Genomic DNA, 14,434 nt, shown 5'->3' on the forward strand with positions numbered 1-14,434 from the left:
AGGCCCAAGACTAGGAACTGCCCTGCTGTCACAACGTCTCCCCAAGGGCTTTGAGGCCCAGCTTTGCCCTGTCCTCCACCCTACCCCTTACCTCCTGACCTCATCTCTTTGCTCACTCTATTCACTCAATTGCTCACTGTATTTGCTCACATTGGCCTCATTCTTCCTCCAACACACCAAACTCTTTCTGCCTCTGGGCCTTTGCCTCCACTGTATCCTCTGCCCAGAACACCTTTCCCCTGGCTTCTTGAAGTCTAGGTCAAAAGTAGCTCCTGCTTCCAGTCATTCTCCACCCGCCCCATCCTATATCTCTTCTAACACAGAGAAGTGCCGCTTAATTTCTTATTCATTGATCTGTTCACTTCTTATTGACTTTCTCTCTGAGATGATCCAGGGTAGCGACAGTATCTGTTTGGTTCATCATCTTTCTCCTGTGCCTGGCACATAGTAGATGCTCAATAAATACTCGTTAAATGAGTGAATGAAAATGTTTCACAGTGCCTGGCACACAACTTGTTGAGTGAGTGAATGAATGACAAATTTATCATAGTAGGTGCTCGATAAATACTCATTGAATGAATGAATGAATGAATGAATGAATTTGTCCCTGCCTAATTCACAAGCAAGACCCAGTTTTTCCCCCCAGGGTCTTGGGTGCCCCGAGTGTCTCATTTTCCTCCTCTGTGACATGGGGACAAGATGGGCCCACGCTCCCCCAGCCTACCTGTCACCTATTGTCTGTCCACCCAACATCCCCATCCATCCTACTACGCAGACTTTAACAATGATGACTACATCTGTATGTGGGACCTGGAGCAGACGGTGACCAAGCTGACGCGGGGGGAGCTAAGCGCCGAGGAGGTGAGCCTGGTATGCGAGAAGGTGCTGGATGAGGCTGATGGGGACCACGACGGGCGGCTGTCCCTGGAAGACTTCCAGAACATGATCCTGCGGGCACCCGACTTCCTCAGGTGACACTCTTTACTGCTCCATACAACACATCTCCATGTGTGAGAAGGGACATTACAAAACTAGTTCACAGACTTCCTTTGTGAAGTTTCCTTTGTTTATTCATTTGTGAACTTGGGGAACTTTCCTGATCCCCCTGGCCCCAGTCCCTGCATCTTTAAAATGAGGATAATTAGGGGTCCCATGGGCACTTCCTGTGGTTAGTCACAGCTCTTCGGGCGAATGGAACATGGCTGGACTTCAGCGCTCACTTGCCTGAACATTTTGCAGTAAATAGACTGTACGGCCATTCTTGGCAGCCTGGGGAGAATCAGAGTCCCCACTGTGCGGCGGATAGCGGGGTTACATGAGTTTGTACTGGAGGCGGTCCACCACCTGTGTTTGTACCTCCCATGAACAATAGGTTTTAAATTACATTTTTAAATGGTTGGGGAGGGGAGGATCCAAGAATAATAATACTCCATGACACATACGAGTAATATGAAATTGAAATTTCCAGGTGCATCCATAGTTTTACTGGCATACAGCCTCACTCATTTGTGCCTGTATTGTCTATGGCTGCTTTCAAGCTATTAGACAGAGCTGAGTCGTTGTGCAAAGCTGGGAATATCAACTATTTTTCTAGTCTAGAAAAAAGTTGGCTGACCCCCAAGTTAGTATATGGAACAAATTTAGAGCAGTGCCTGGCACACAGTAGGTGCTCGATAACTGTGTGCCGTGCTTGCTGGTGTGGCCGTTATTATTGGTGGTGTCCTTGCACGTACAGAAGGCCTTTTTTCTCTACCCTGGATAAGCAAGACTGGTCTCCTGGCAGATAGGGACATGAATAATGATAATGGGATGACGCAGGACCCTCTGTGTGTCCCACTCTCAGCCCTCAATCCTCCCTAAGGAAGGAGAGACAGCTATTATCACCATTTCATGAGAGAGCAAACTGAGTTCCAGAGAGGGGCAGCCACTCACTCAGAGTCCCACGGCAAGTTTGGAATGTAAACTCCAGCCCAAAGAAATGTGCTCCCAACCCCTGGAGGTGGGGGTCAGGACGGCCACAGCCCGGGGCTTCTTGTGGGGGGATCCATCTCCCCAGGTGGCTCCTGGCCTGCCTTGGGGACTCCCAGAAAAAGTGTCAGGGTAGAGGATGCAGGAGGGTCACGTCTGGCTGATGACATTGACTCCTTTCCTCTCTGCACACAGCACCTTCCACATCCGCATCTGAGGATAATGTGGAGGAGGAGCTGGGCCAGAGGAGGGCAGGGTGACCCCTCACCCCACCAAGGAATCCAGGCTCTGGGAATAAACACTGAGTCACACCTGCTGGAATGACATGTTTTCTACCTTAAACCTGGCAGATGGGAGGGAGGAAGCCTGGGATCTCATCTCCGCCCTCCCCGTGTGACCTCGGATGTGACTACTGAGCCACCAGCTCCCTTTGTGTACAAGGAAGAGGCTGACTTCTAGATCGCCCTCCACTGTTAGGGCTGGAAGTGTCTCACTGCGTGTCTCGGTGGGCAGACAAGGTGTGGAGACAAGGCCCATGCTATCCTACCCCAAGGCCCCCCAAGGCCGAACCCTACCCGCTGCTGCTCAAGTCCCCTTTTTCCTCAATCCTGGAATTCCTCAAAGGGACTGAAGTTTTAACTCTTTGCTGATTCATTGGAGCTGCCAGGGGAGGCGGGGACTCTCAGTGGGTAGCAGGAAGGTCATTCATTGAGACAGTGATAGGGCCTTATAGTTTATTAAGCATCTGCCCTCTGTCATTACACTGGCTGTCTGTGACATCCTAGCAGGGCTGGACAAGCACCAGTCATACTTCATGCAGAGAGAACAGAGTGACTTGTCCAAGGCCAATACCTCAAGTCATCTGCAGAGGCAGACTTGACCCCAGGCCCAGCTCACTCCAGATCTCAGACCTCTACACCTTGTAGGTTTGGGGAGCCCATACCTACTCCGTGAGTGGTCACGCTGGGGACCCCATCTATGACCCCGGTCAGTCCAAAGAGTGGTCATTCTTGCAACTGAGAGCAGCCCAGGGACCTCCCCAGACACCCCTACTGTGTATCATTTCTAGAGAGTCCACTCCCATCTTAACCCCTATTTATTAAGCATCTACTGTGCCCCAAAACCCCAGGTTTTATGCATATCCTGCTGTGTCATCCTGAGAAAGAGGGACTGCTCTTCTCCACATTTTCCAGACAAGCAAACAGGTTCAGAGAGGTCTAGTGACTCACCAAAGATCACACAGTCCTGTGATCCAGGATTTCCCCTAGGACTCACCCCAACCATGCCCTGAGCCACCACTCCCTTTTAAAAGCAAACAACACATATGCTTCTCCTAAAGCTGACGGTGGTGTCAGGGAGTGCTCACTGCATGCTACGCCCTCCGCCAGTCTCATCTCCTGCATTTGCATGAGAACTCAGGAGGAAGGAGTGGCCAGGGCACACTGGGAGTTGAGCCCTAGTGCTGGGGATATGAGGAAAAAGGCTCCAAAACACTGCCATTTCCAATCCTGGCACTGACACTCCTCCCATAGCCATGTGACCTTGGCCACACCTCTCGTCTTCTCTGAACCTCAGTCTCCTCTTTAAAACGTGCAAAAGGAGCCTACCCGATGGGCCTGCTCAGCAGTATAAAAGAGATAATGAACCCAAAGGGTCCAGCACACCGTGGGTGCCCCAGACCCTTGCTGAAACTGATCATTATTATTCAAATAACTCCACCGGCAATTGCAAGACCAAACCCAAGCAACGTGTTTATTACATTTCTCAGGCTCCCGAGGGCTGGTGGGCAGTGAGCAAGGAGTCCAGGTGCGAGCAGCTCCTGGCCACAAGGGTCCCAGAGCCAGGGCAAACTTCTAGCAGTACCCAGGGGCAAAGGGTGGCGGTGTATTGTACTCCTCTGGGAGCCAGTCTTCTTGGGGTTCTAAGCCCCTTGGCTCTGGTTTAGATGCCTGTGAGGACAGAGCTCTTACTAACCCTTGGTGCCGGCCCCTGGCCTTCGGGGTCACCACACTCCAGCTGGCTGATCGCAAGGCTTTCCTGGAGGAGTTGTCTCCATCTCTCTGAGCCTGGGGCTGTGACGGGCTTCTGAGTGATGTGGCCACCATGGAGTCTGTGCAGAAGTTATGGTCCCAGGCCCTGTCTCCAGCCCTGGCCCCTGAGCCATGAGTCACCTCTGATTGCCTAGAGTCCCGGAGTGACGGCAAGCTCCCGGCTACCAGGTGGGATTTCAACTGCTGCTGGATCCTCTTGCCTGTCTGGGGAAGCGTCTTGAGGTTCTTCCAGAATTTCTGGCAGGCCTCCTCAAGGGGGGCTTTTGGAGGGCAGGAGGAAGTGGCCTCCTCCAAGGGCTCTCTGTCCATCTCTGCCGACGGCTTCCCTTCCTTTGGGCAATGAAGCAGGATTGGCTTTGTGGAGGCCTGAGATCAAGAGCGGGGGAGACCTGTGACCAGCACACCCACCAGAGCTCTGAATCTGTTTCAGAAATTGGGATCTGGGTCCCACTCAGATGCTCTGAGAAACGTCTCCATGTGAACCCCCAAAACTAATCTTGTAAACGGCTTCACTAGCTCCCCCAGGGGTCAGCAAACCCTTTTTGTAAAGGGCCAGGGAGCGAATATTTTCCGCTTTGCAGGCCACGCAGTCTCTGTCTCATTACTCAGCCCTGCTGTTGCCAAGAGAGTGGGCCTGTGTTCCAACAAAACTTGATGGACATGGATATCTAAGTTTCATTTGATTTTCACAGTCCATGAAATATTATTTTACTTTTGATTTTTTTTTCAACCAATCAAAAACGTAAACGCCATGCTTAGCTCTCAGGCAATACAGAAACAGGCAGTAGGCTGGATGTGGCCCTCAGGCCGTAGTTTGCTGACCCCTGATCTACCGGGTTGTTCAGGCCAAAATCTTGGATTTCAGATGTGGCAGATGCTGTTGATGGCCCGCCCGTATCCCCTTTGCCCTGAACACTTCAGTGCCCCCAGCTCCACTTCCAAATGGCAGCAACAGGGACTCTACCTGGGGACATTCTCTGGCCACTAGCGCTCACTATGGCCACATGGCAGACCAGAAGTTCCAGAGAATCAAAATCTCCCAGGAACAGGGCTTGACCAATGCCCGATGGAAGTTGGAGGAAAAATACCCTTGTCGCCTAAAGGGCGATGGCTGAAGGGGCAGGCAGACAGGAAACATGAAAACCCGTAAATAAACGAGGCTTTTCAAATCGCGAGGAGTCTTCTGTTGCGAATAAACGGGGTGATGTGATGGAGAAGGCAGGGGGGCTACTTTAGGTCTGGAGATGAGAGGAAGACACTTGAAGAACTGACAGAAGCAGACAGGCATGGGAAATCTGGGGGCAGAGCACACAGCAGTGCAAAGGCCCTGTGGTTAGCTTAGTGTGTCTGAAAACAAAAAGGGATGGCAGAGGGGCTGCAGCTGAGCTGGTGATAGACAGAAGGAGGAGCTGAGGTCACAGTTAAGATTTTTAATCTTGGTTCCTTGGGAACTCACTGGAAGGTCTTAAGCTTGGAGCTACAGGACCTAATCCTCATTCTAGAAAGTGTCTTCTGCCGGTCGTTGGCCACCCTTGCTCCTACCCCTCCCCCAGGTTGGAGGTGAGAGCTTTCTGTCACATACCTTCTTCGGTGGAGCTACGGGATGGGAGGAAGGATTCCCATGTTCACTGGGGCTATGGGCTGTGCTGGCAGCTTCCTCGGACAGTGCATAGGAGTAAAAGAAGAGATCCTCGTAATCCACGTTCTCTGGATCCTTCTGTGGGGCAGAGGGGACCTGCAGCTCAGCCCCGAGGAGGGGACAAAGGTAGAGCCGGGTTTCCCATACTTTAATAATTAGGGCTCAGGGGCTGCACTACCCACAAACCTAGTAAGGAAGCATGCTCAACAGGGCCTAGGCCCCACCCACAGCAACTTAGGTGGGTCTAGGTCACGCCCACAAACCTGTATAAGGAGGTATTTCTTTCCCACAGCAATATCTTAGGGCCTAGGCCCCACACACTGATCCTTATTAGGAAACATGCCCCACCCACAGCAGCTTATGTGGGCCTACGCCATGCCCACCAACCCTTATAAGGAAATATGTCCCTCCCACAGCAGCTTCTGAGAACTAGACCCCACCCACTGAGGCTTATAAGGAAATATGCTATTTCTATAGATGAGCCAAGGTTCTACCTGGCACATGAACCCTTGTGAAAAATCAGCCTGGGCCAGGGGGAGCAAAGACCAGGAGGAGTGGAGTCGGCAGGTAGGGATGGGGACCACGAGAGTGACAGAATCACAAGAGGCTGAAAGGGTCAGGTGGGAGCACAATGAGTCTGGGCAGCTTGACCCCTGGGAGGGCAGCTACGTCCTGCCTGGGTCCCAACACTCGCCTGCCCACAGGGCTGCTTCAGCAACTCCTCGTGCGGCCGCATTGGCTGCTGCTGGTGGAAGGTGACCAGGGCGTCCAGAGAGGCATGGGCCCTCTTCTCCCCGGAGATCATGAAGCTCCCATCATCCAAGAGCTTCACCATGAAGTGGCGGCAGCAGCTTTGGGCTCTGTGGAGACACCGCCAGGACTCATTCCAGCCCCACTCCATCCCCCATCCCACTCCCCTCATTCCAGCCCCACTCCACCCCCCAGCCCTTGCTCCGGCAGCATTGTGGCTGCCATCTGCATCAGCCATGTGACACTCAGCAGTGACTAAATCACACTGTGCCTCAGTTTCCCCACCTACAACAGGAGTTCTTATGAAGATGAAACAAACTACTGTAGGAAAAACTTAGCTCGGTCCCTGGCTAGGGGTAAGTGATCAATAGAAACGATAATGAAAATTTGAATCAGGCCCCAGCCTAAGGCTGTGTGCCTGGCATTCTGCTCCGTTAATGAATGGATGCACTTATTAATGGTCCGCTACATGCTTACTATATCCTCACATCAAGACTGAATTAATTTTAGCATTCCTGTGTTAGAGGTGAGGACTTTGAGGGAAGCACAGAAAGGTTGAGTAACTTGTTCAAGGTCACACGGAATGTCAGACTGTGGGACTCAGGGCCTAAGCTTTTCCCGATGTAGGAAACCCTGGAGCTATTGGATTGCTTCTTATTTCTCTGATCTGGAATCCTTTTGAGAAGTAGCTTGTGTTGCTGAAGCCTGTCACTGGGATGCCAGATCAGGCTTCGAGGACTCAAGGAGCTGGACTGCCGTGAGTTTCCCTAATATGTCCTTCTGGGTAGAGTCAGAGAGTTGCCAAGTAGATGGTGGATGGGAGAGGAGTGGCGAGGGGAAGGGCAGTAGCCCATGTTCTCAGACACACTGTCTCAATTACCAGGCCCAAGTCGGCTGGTTACAGCCAGACCTGCAGCCGCCCACTCTTTAACCAAATCTGGCTGGATCTGGTTGTTCTCTGAGAAAGTGTGGTATGAAGCACCCTTGCCCCCTCCAAGAAAGCCCCAGAGCCCTCCTGCCCCTGCCCTGGCCCCTAGCCCAGGCCTTACTTGTAGGAGAGTGTGTAGCCCACATGGCTGTGACTGACCCTGATGAGAAAGGATCCCAGTGGCTGTGACTCCAACAAGTTCTCTGCGTCCCTGGAAGGGCACAAACAGGAGGGAGATGGCTGAGGTCTGGCTGCCCAGCGTCCTGCCCAGATCCCTTGTGTACCAGTCATCCTGGGTCTGAGCAAACAGCCTAAAAACATTTTTTTTCCCTTGGTTGTTTCAGACCTTGGGATATTCAGGGACAGGGATGTTCCTACAGAGATGGCAAAGGCCTCTTATGACCTTGACCTGAAGGCACATCTCCTCCCATCTCCCACAGCTTCTTCCTGCCTTCCCAGTGCCTGGAATCCCCCCAGGAAGGCACCTTTCGGTCAATCCAGGTGTGACAGGTAACAAAGCAGAAGCTGTTCTCAGATGCATTTGAGATCAAAATCCAGCTCTGCTGTTCATTCGCTGTGTGACCCCTGGCAAGGGTCAGTCCCTTTCTGACTTCAGCTTCCTCAAGGGGACAGTAAACCCTCGCTTCCAGGGCCAATGTGAGGACAGATGAAACATGTGCACCATTGAGTATGGGAACCTCCACCTGGTACATGCTCACAAAAGTTCACTGTTATTACAGTTGACCCTTGAACAACAGGGGTTTGAACTGCAATGTCCACTTACATGTGAATTTTTTTCAATAATATATAAATCGGTCCTCTGCACAGTATTTTCAATCCGTGTTTGGAAATCCGTGGATGTGGAGGGCTGACTGTGTGCATTGTTCTACAACATTTTATAGAAGGGACTTCAGCATCTGTGGATTTGGGTATCCGTGAGGGGTCCTGGAACCGATTCCCCCACAGATACCAAGAAACGATTGTAGTTAAGTTTTGGGGGAGTCAAAAGTTATATAGGGATTTTCAATTGCATGGGGAGTCGGTGCCCCTAAACTCCGTGTTGTTCAAGGGTTGACGGTATTACTATCATTTAGTAGCATTATTACTATTTTTCTGGGGTTCACAGAGAGTAAGGTGGGGACAAGATGGGGAGACTTTCAATCCACGTTGTCCAGTACAGACGCCACTGGACCATGTGCAGCTACTGAGTGCTTAAAATGTGGCTGGTCTAAATCAAGATGTGCTTTAAGTGTAGGATACACACAAGTTTTAAAGACATAGTACACAGCATAGGGAATATAGTCAACAATATTATAATAACTATTGTGGTGTCAGATGGGTACTAGACTCTTCAGCGTGATCACTTCGTAAGTTATATAAATGTCTAATCATCATATTGTACACCTGAAACTAATATAATATTGTATGTCAACTGTAATATAAATTTTTTAATTATAAAAATTAATTAATTATTTAAAGACAGTACAAATAGAGGAAAATATATACTGTCTCATGAATGATTTTTTAGATTACATGTTGACACGATAATATCTTGGGTATACTGAGTTAAATAAAAGATACAATTACATTAATTCCTATTGCTCCTTTCTGCTTTTTAAAATATAACTACTAAAACATTTCAAATTGCAGTGCGTGGCTCACATATTTTGTTGGCACGCCCCGTAACTCAGAAACCATGCCCAAGTCTACCTTTCTGCAGAATATGGCTTTCATAACATTCTCTCAATTTCCTACAATAAATGTACTTTACTCCATTAATTAGAGCCAGGCCCTGGGGGTAACTAACTAGGTGAGTTTGTTCATCTCTTCAGAGCTCAAGCTGATGTAGAAAATGCATGTTAGTTGTGTACCTGATGGATTGAGAGGAGCTGTTTAGTCACTGTGTTAAGATGGATTCTGTGGCTGCATCCTGCTGTCATTAATTGGTGATGCCTGGCCTGGCTGAGGGTGGATGTGGGGACCTGCCAGATCGCTGGCAGTGCTAGTCTGGTGGCTACTTGTATATAGAAAGCTGAGGTCCAGAGAGGGAAAGTGAGTTGCCCAAGAGCACACAGCGAGTTCACAGTGGATGTGGGATTCAAGCTCGGACTCCAGAGCTCCTTTCACCCTCTTAACACACTTAGCCAAGTTGAGCCCAGAAATCCACAGTGAAAACCTGCCCAGGGTGGGGGCAGACAAAGAAAGATGGCAAAGGGCAGGGTGGAAGGTGTGGGTGGGACCTCACTGTCTTGAGATGGCACCATGGAACCACGAAGGGACCCCTCCTTGGGCCAGTTGGTCCATCTGTGTCTGCACGAACCAGTCCAGTCGTGGGGGGAGTGGCGGGGGCAGCTTTCTGGCCTCTGTCATGGCTTCCTGACGGGGAAGGTGTCACCTGGGGGCAGGAAAGAAGAGAGAGAGTCAAGCCTGGTTCACCTTCCATCTTTGTCTCGTTCTTGCAGCTCATAGTGCCTCTTCTTTTGAGAAGTCCTCCAGGCTGGACAGAGCAACAGGTTTAAACTGGCTTGAGTTTCTTGAGCACCTACTATGTGCCAATGCTTTACACACATTCATTCATTGACTCCTCCCAAAAATCCTCCGAGGATTTTTCCTTTTCCTTTTATTCTTATTATTCTATTACTGCAAATGCTGGAAAGTTCCCTTTACAAACACATGTATTTAAGTTTAAGAACTGAGTTTATTTAAATATTAAGTAACTACTAATGTCCCCAGAGGAGATGGTAAGTGAATGAGTGACCTGCAGTGGTCCTGCAGTGGGTGCCAGAAAGGATTGCCATGGTTTCATTAAACACCACAGACGTGTGACCCAAACTGTTGCTTCTGCCACCAATGTTGCCACTGATGGGACACCTGTAACATGTCAAGTGTGTGGTCAATTCACATTCATTCTCAACAATTTTAAGCTCAGGTACCACTGGACTTCCTGATCTAATGACACTTAGCTGGACAACAGAGAAAGAAACCAGCACCAATTTGCCAAACGATACGGAGTCAGTGCGAAGCCAGCAAAAGGGTTATGCCCTGCTGGGTTGACCCCTCACATTCACCCTTAATTCTGTCCCCAAACTGGCCCTGCCCCCTCCCACTGGCCCCATCTAATTTTTCAATAATGCAGAAGGCCTTTGTTACAGGTTGCTTCCACAGAGAGAAGGCCTGTGGACCAACCTAGTCAATATTGATTTTCTCCTGCCATAGCCAAATACCAAGCACACCTCCCAGGGAGCAGCCCAAAAGAAATCTGAGGGCAAATGCAATTAAATCTATTAAGAAATGTTTAATAAAGCAGGGTGAGAAAGACTTTAAGAGTCTAGAATCAAAGCCAGATAACCCGGGTTCAAACCCCAGCCCTCACATTTAGCTGCTGTGTGACCTTAGGCAAGTCAACATAACTTCTCTGTGCCTGAATTTCCAACTGCAATTTGGGGATAATGATAATATTTACCTGGCATAGTGTAAGCCCTGACAGTGTGTTTTTACTTACTTTTTTTTGTAATAAAGGTGTCTGACTTAAGCTTTGAGTGCCATCCACTTCAAAGATGACGATCTTGAATAAACATTGCCAGCCCCCTGTGACTAAAGGGCCAGGCTGCTTTCCCCCACTGAGGCTCCTTTGTTTTAGAGATCTGGGTTGAATTCAATAATTGACCATTTGGGCTACCTGCCCTTGTGTGTGCACTTGCTCTCTACCTGTGGCCTCACTGTCTGGTCCTAGGTGTGTTGTATAGTTTCCAGGTCCTGTAAGTAATAAATAAACCTTTTTTAAATGTTTCCTGATGGTTATTGCTGAAGTGTGTCTTGAAATCGTAACAAGAATCACAACGCTGGTCCAGCCACACACTGATTATTGATAGACTGAGACCAGTACAAAACACCTGTATGTATATAATAAATATTCATGAGTCTAGTAATGACCTAGCATGGGGTAATATTTACAGGCTTGTTCTTTTTTCTAGCTGGAAGACCTCCTACTTATCCTTCAAGACCCAGCTAAAATGTCCCTTCCTCCAGGTAGCTTTCCTGCCTCTTTCCCCTGGATAAAGCACCGGCTTCCTTCTCTGTCCCCCACTTTCCCCATGGTACTTGCCGCTGGCCTAGCCTTGCCTCATGGAGCTGGCGTGTCTCTGTCTGGTTCGGTCTCCTCCGTATTAGGGGCTCCCAAGGTCTGGGCCCACGGCTAGTTTCTTTGGGAGTTTTTTGGGTCCCCAGTATCACCTGGAGCTGGGCTGGCACAGAGGAGGGTACAGGGTGTGTGTTGATGAATAGACAGTTTAGTGATGAATAAAGCCATACAAAGTTTCAAACTCCTGACACTGGCATTAGGGCCTCCCCCACCTCTTCATCTCCCTTGTTCCAGCCCTAACAGCATCCTTGCTCTACCCAAAACTATCAAGTTCTCTCTCCCCTCCACGCCTTTGCCCATGCTGTTCCTTGCCAGGAATGCCTTTTTCTCAATTCTAGTTCCATTTTTCAATGGTCACCTTCTGGTGTCTCCAGAAAATTCCTCATGCATCTCTGGTCCCCAACAGCCCTGTCCCTCCCTCTGGCCCAGTCTGGCCCCCATGCTCTGTCCTTTAGAGAGCTGGGTTGAGGCTGAGTCTCTTGGTGGCCCCAGCCTCACCCAGCATGGGGCAGGCACAGAGGTGGGTGCATGGCTGACTGAGGAGTCCCCACCCAGGGAACATACCTGGAAGGCCCTCGCTCTGGCTGTCCCCGTGCCTGTAGGAGCCTAGGTTTCAATTCAGGGTCTGCACGTCAGTGGGGCGGGGCCACTGCCTTGAGGCAGTTCCTGTTTCCTTAAGCAGGTGAGCCCCAGGGCGGGACCTGGCCGACCCCTCTCGCCTTCTGTCTGAGCACCAACAAAGCCACTGAGCTGCAGGTGGAGGGCACCCTTGCTCCACCCAGACCTCGAAAGCCTTTATTGAGCACCTATTGTGTGCCATATCCTCAGGGAATAGAGAAGAGACCCCACTCTACCGGCATCTATAATCTAGTGAGTAATGAAGAGTGAGAAATTCGGTCAGGAAGAGGGGCCTGGAGTTGCATAAATCCCCAGAGGGGGCCTAACTGATCTGTAAAAAGGGGCATCTGGAGACGGGTAGGAGGAGTCAACTCGATCAGGGCCGGGGGGCACCCTGCTCTAGGTGGAGGGAACAGCACAGGCAGCCTGAAGCAGAGCTGAGCCTGGGCAGGCCGGGCCTCACCGTGCGCAAAGGGCCACATTATGACTTCCGTAAAAAAAGCCCAAACCATTAAAAATTATATTTTACAACTGCGTCGCCCTCATTCTTATATATTCATTATTATATTCATTTTTTTCTCCTGATTTTAAAAACATTAAAACATTTTGGGGGCCTTTACGTACGTTGTGGGCCCTGAGTGTAGGAACCTGTGCCTAACGGATCCACCGGGCCGGATGTGTGCTGGCTGTTGCCCTCCCCTCCCACCGGAACATGAGCAAAACCACTTCTTCCTCTTTCAGGCAGAGTGACCCAGATCCTCATGGCTGAGCTGGGGGCTGGGGCGGGGGGGCGGCCCTCCCTGCAGCCCTATCACTTTGGCCCAGAAGGTCTAGATAGCTCCATTGTAGGCTCAAGCTGGGCGTCTCCAGGGGTGCTATGCTCCTATGAAGGGGGGTTTGTCTGGAGTTTGCAGGTCAACAAGCCCCAAGCAGGAGACGCAAGGAATCTGTTTCTCACTCACCCACTATGTGGCCTTGAGTGAGTTGCTCAACCTCTCTGGGACTCAGTCTCCTCATCTGTGAAGTCTCACGATAATAGGCCTCCTTAGCCACGTGACAATGATAGTAGAGACAACCTTCAGTCTAGCAGAAAAGGACTCAGTTAAGGGTATCAGAACCCTTCACTGTGACTTAATCTGATGCTTTTGTATCTGGCTGGGGAGATGCAGGCTTGGCCTCCCAAGCCGGGCCGCCCTGGGCGACTCACTTCACCTCTCAGATCCTCCATGTCCTCCACAGCCCAATGGGCTGGCTCCCAACCTCCAAGATGAGGAGCAATGCTGCTGGGGAGGGGATCACAGGTCCCCAAGCAACACTTCTGTTTAGAAAGCCTGCCCATCAGGGCTTCATTTACATGGAGTTCAGTCTCCAGGAACATGGGGCCTTTCTGTCTACCACATGCCTGGCCCTAAGGCCCCACCACAGAGGTCTGCACCCTGACTCCCCTGACCTTGGGGGTTGTGATCTCCCACCAACGAATGTCCTCCCCTGAGAATATCACAACAGAATCATCCCCAGCTCGTCAATGAACACAGTCCTTGAACCTGAGAATAGACAGACAGCCCCCAGAAGAACTTCCAGAGGGGACCAGCAGGGAGATCTGGGGCCAGGACTCCAAGGCCCCTTCCCCTCTGACACCAGGACTTCTCACTGAAGGCCTCAGCTGGTGATTGGGATTTCCATGGCCCCATGTGGGGTGGCCCTTGGGGCTGACCACTACAATGCCATCTCATCATGGCTGTCAGGGGTGAAGTCAGGCTCGCGGAGATTCCATGCTGAGGGGGAGACAAGAGTTGGCCCTGAGAAGTGAGTTTCCATAGATGCTACAGAGATGAGGCAGGAAAAGGGAGGCAGTGGTTGGGGGCTTCCCTGCAGAGGTAGCCCTGGACGGTTATGACCTGATGGGACAGTGGGCTGTGTAGACTTCAGGGGATTGCCAGACCAAAGGTACAGCAGGTGCAAAGGCGTGGGGTGGTCTTGAGGATCCCAAATGAGTAGAAGAAACCCACTGCGGGGCCAGTCTGGAAAAGAGGCAAACAGTGGCCGAGCCATGTGCCAAAAGCCAGAGAGAATTGAGATCTTGGGGGTGGGGATACTCCAAGAGGTGAGGAAGGGGGCTTAGAGCCTAGTGCACAATTTGGTAAATGGGTGCCAGCAGGGACCAAGAAGAGAAAATCTTGGTGGCATCATGGGTTGATATTGACTGTGTGAGTTCAGCAGGGTACATGGTAAACCCAAGTGGCACTGAGTAGGGACCCCTCTGTTTTATCGTGGGTTGAGACAAATTTGAGCGGGGGTGGGGGTGAGAAGCTTAATTTTCCAAGTCAGTCCTCTGATAA

General features: G+C 50.6%; 2 protein-coding genes across 3 annotated transcripts in view; one reads left to right on the top strand and one right to left on the bottom strand.

Moving 5' to 3' along the window:
* The window catches only part of CIB3 (calcium and integrin binding family member 3), a 6,377-nt gene extending 4,099 nt beyond the window's left edge, over positions 1-2,278 (top strand). The window contains exons 5-6 of the mRNA XM_023534572.1: positions 776-971; positions 2,164-2,278. Coding sequence (XP_023390340.1) covers positions 776-971; positions 2,164-2,185 — 218 coding nt within the window. The 3' untranslated portion in view covers positions 2,186-2,278. The remainder of the gene's footprint in view (positions 1-775; positions 972-2,163) is intronic.
* Positions 2,279-3,702: 1,424 nt separating this feature from the next.
* On the bottom strand, positions 3,703-12,328 carry HSH2D (hematopoietic SH2 domain containing). Of its 2 annotated transcripts, none has more exons than XM_023534519.1 (6): positions 12,042-12,328; positions 9,582-9,731; positions 7,458-7,547; positions 6,353-6,518; positions 5,602-5,736; positions 3,703-4,349 (listed from the first exon to the last, which is right to left on the bottom strand). In XM_023534519.1, the coding sequence occupies exons 2-6, from the start codon at positions 9,704-9,706 to the stop codon at positions 3,822-3,824; spliced, it is 1,044 nt and encodes a 347-aa protein (XP_023390287.1). In that variant the 5' UTR covers positions 9,707-9,731; positions 12,042-12,328; the 3' UTR covers positions 3,703-3,821. The 2 variants fall into 2 exon arrangements, with proteins under 2 accessions (XP_023390287.1, XP_011365195.1); XM_011366893.2 differs by having other exon boundaries at positions 3,703-4,385.
* Positions 12,329-14,434: the final 2,106 nt, after the last annotated feature.

Source organism: Pteropus vampyrus, unplaced genomic scaffold (assembly GCF_000151845.1).
Source record: "Pteropus vampyrus isolate Shadow unplaced genomic scaffold, Pvam_2.0 Scaffold126, whole genome shotgun sequence".
Lineage (NCBI taxonomy): Eukaryota > Metazoa > Chordata > Mammalia > Chiroptera > Pteropodidae > Pteropus > Pteropus vampyrus.

Coding starts and splice junctions, on each gene's coding strand:
- HSH2D (XM_011366893.2), bottom strand. CDS start 9,706: ATGACAGAGGCCAGAAAGCTGCCCCCGCCACTCCCCCCACGACTGGAC. Junction 7,548..9,581: donor CATGGTGCCATCTCAAGACA/GTGAGGTCCCAC, acceptor GTGCCCTTCCAG/GGACGCAGAGAACTTGTTGG. Junction 4,386..5,601: donor CCGTAGCTCCACCGAAGAAG/GTATGTGACAGA, acceptor TCTTGATCTCAG/GCCTCCACAAAGCCAATCCT.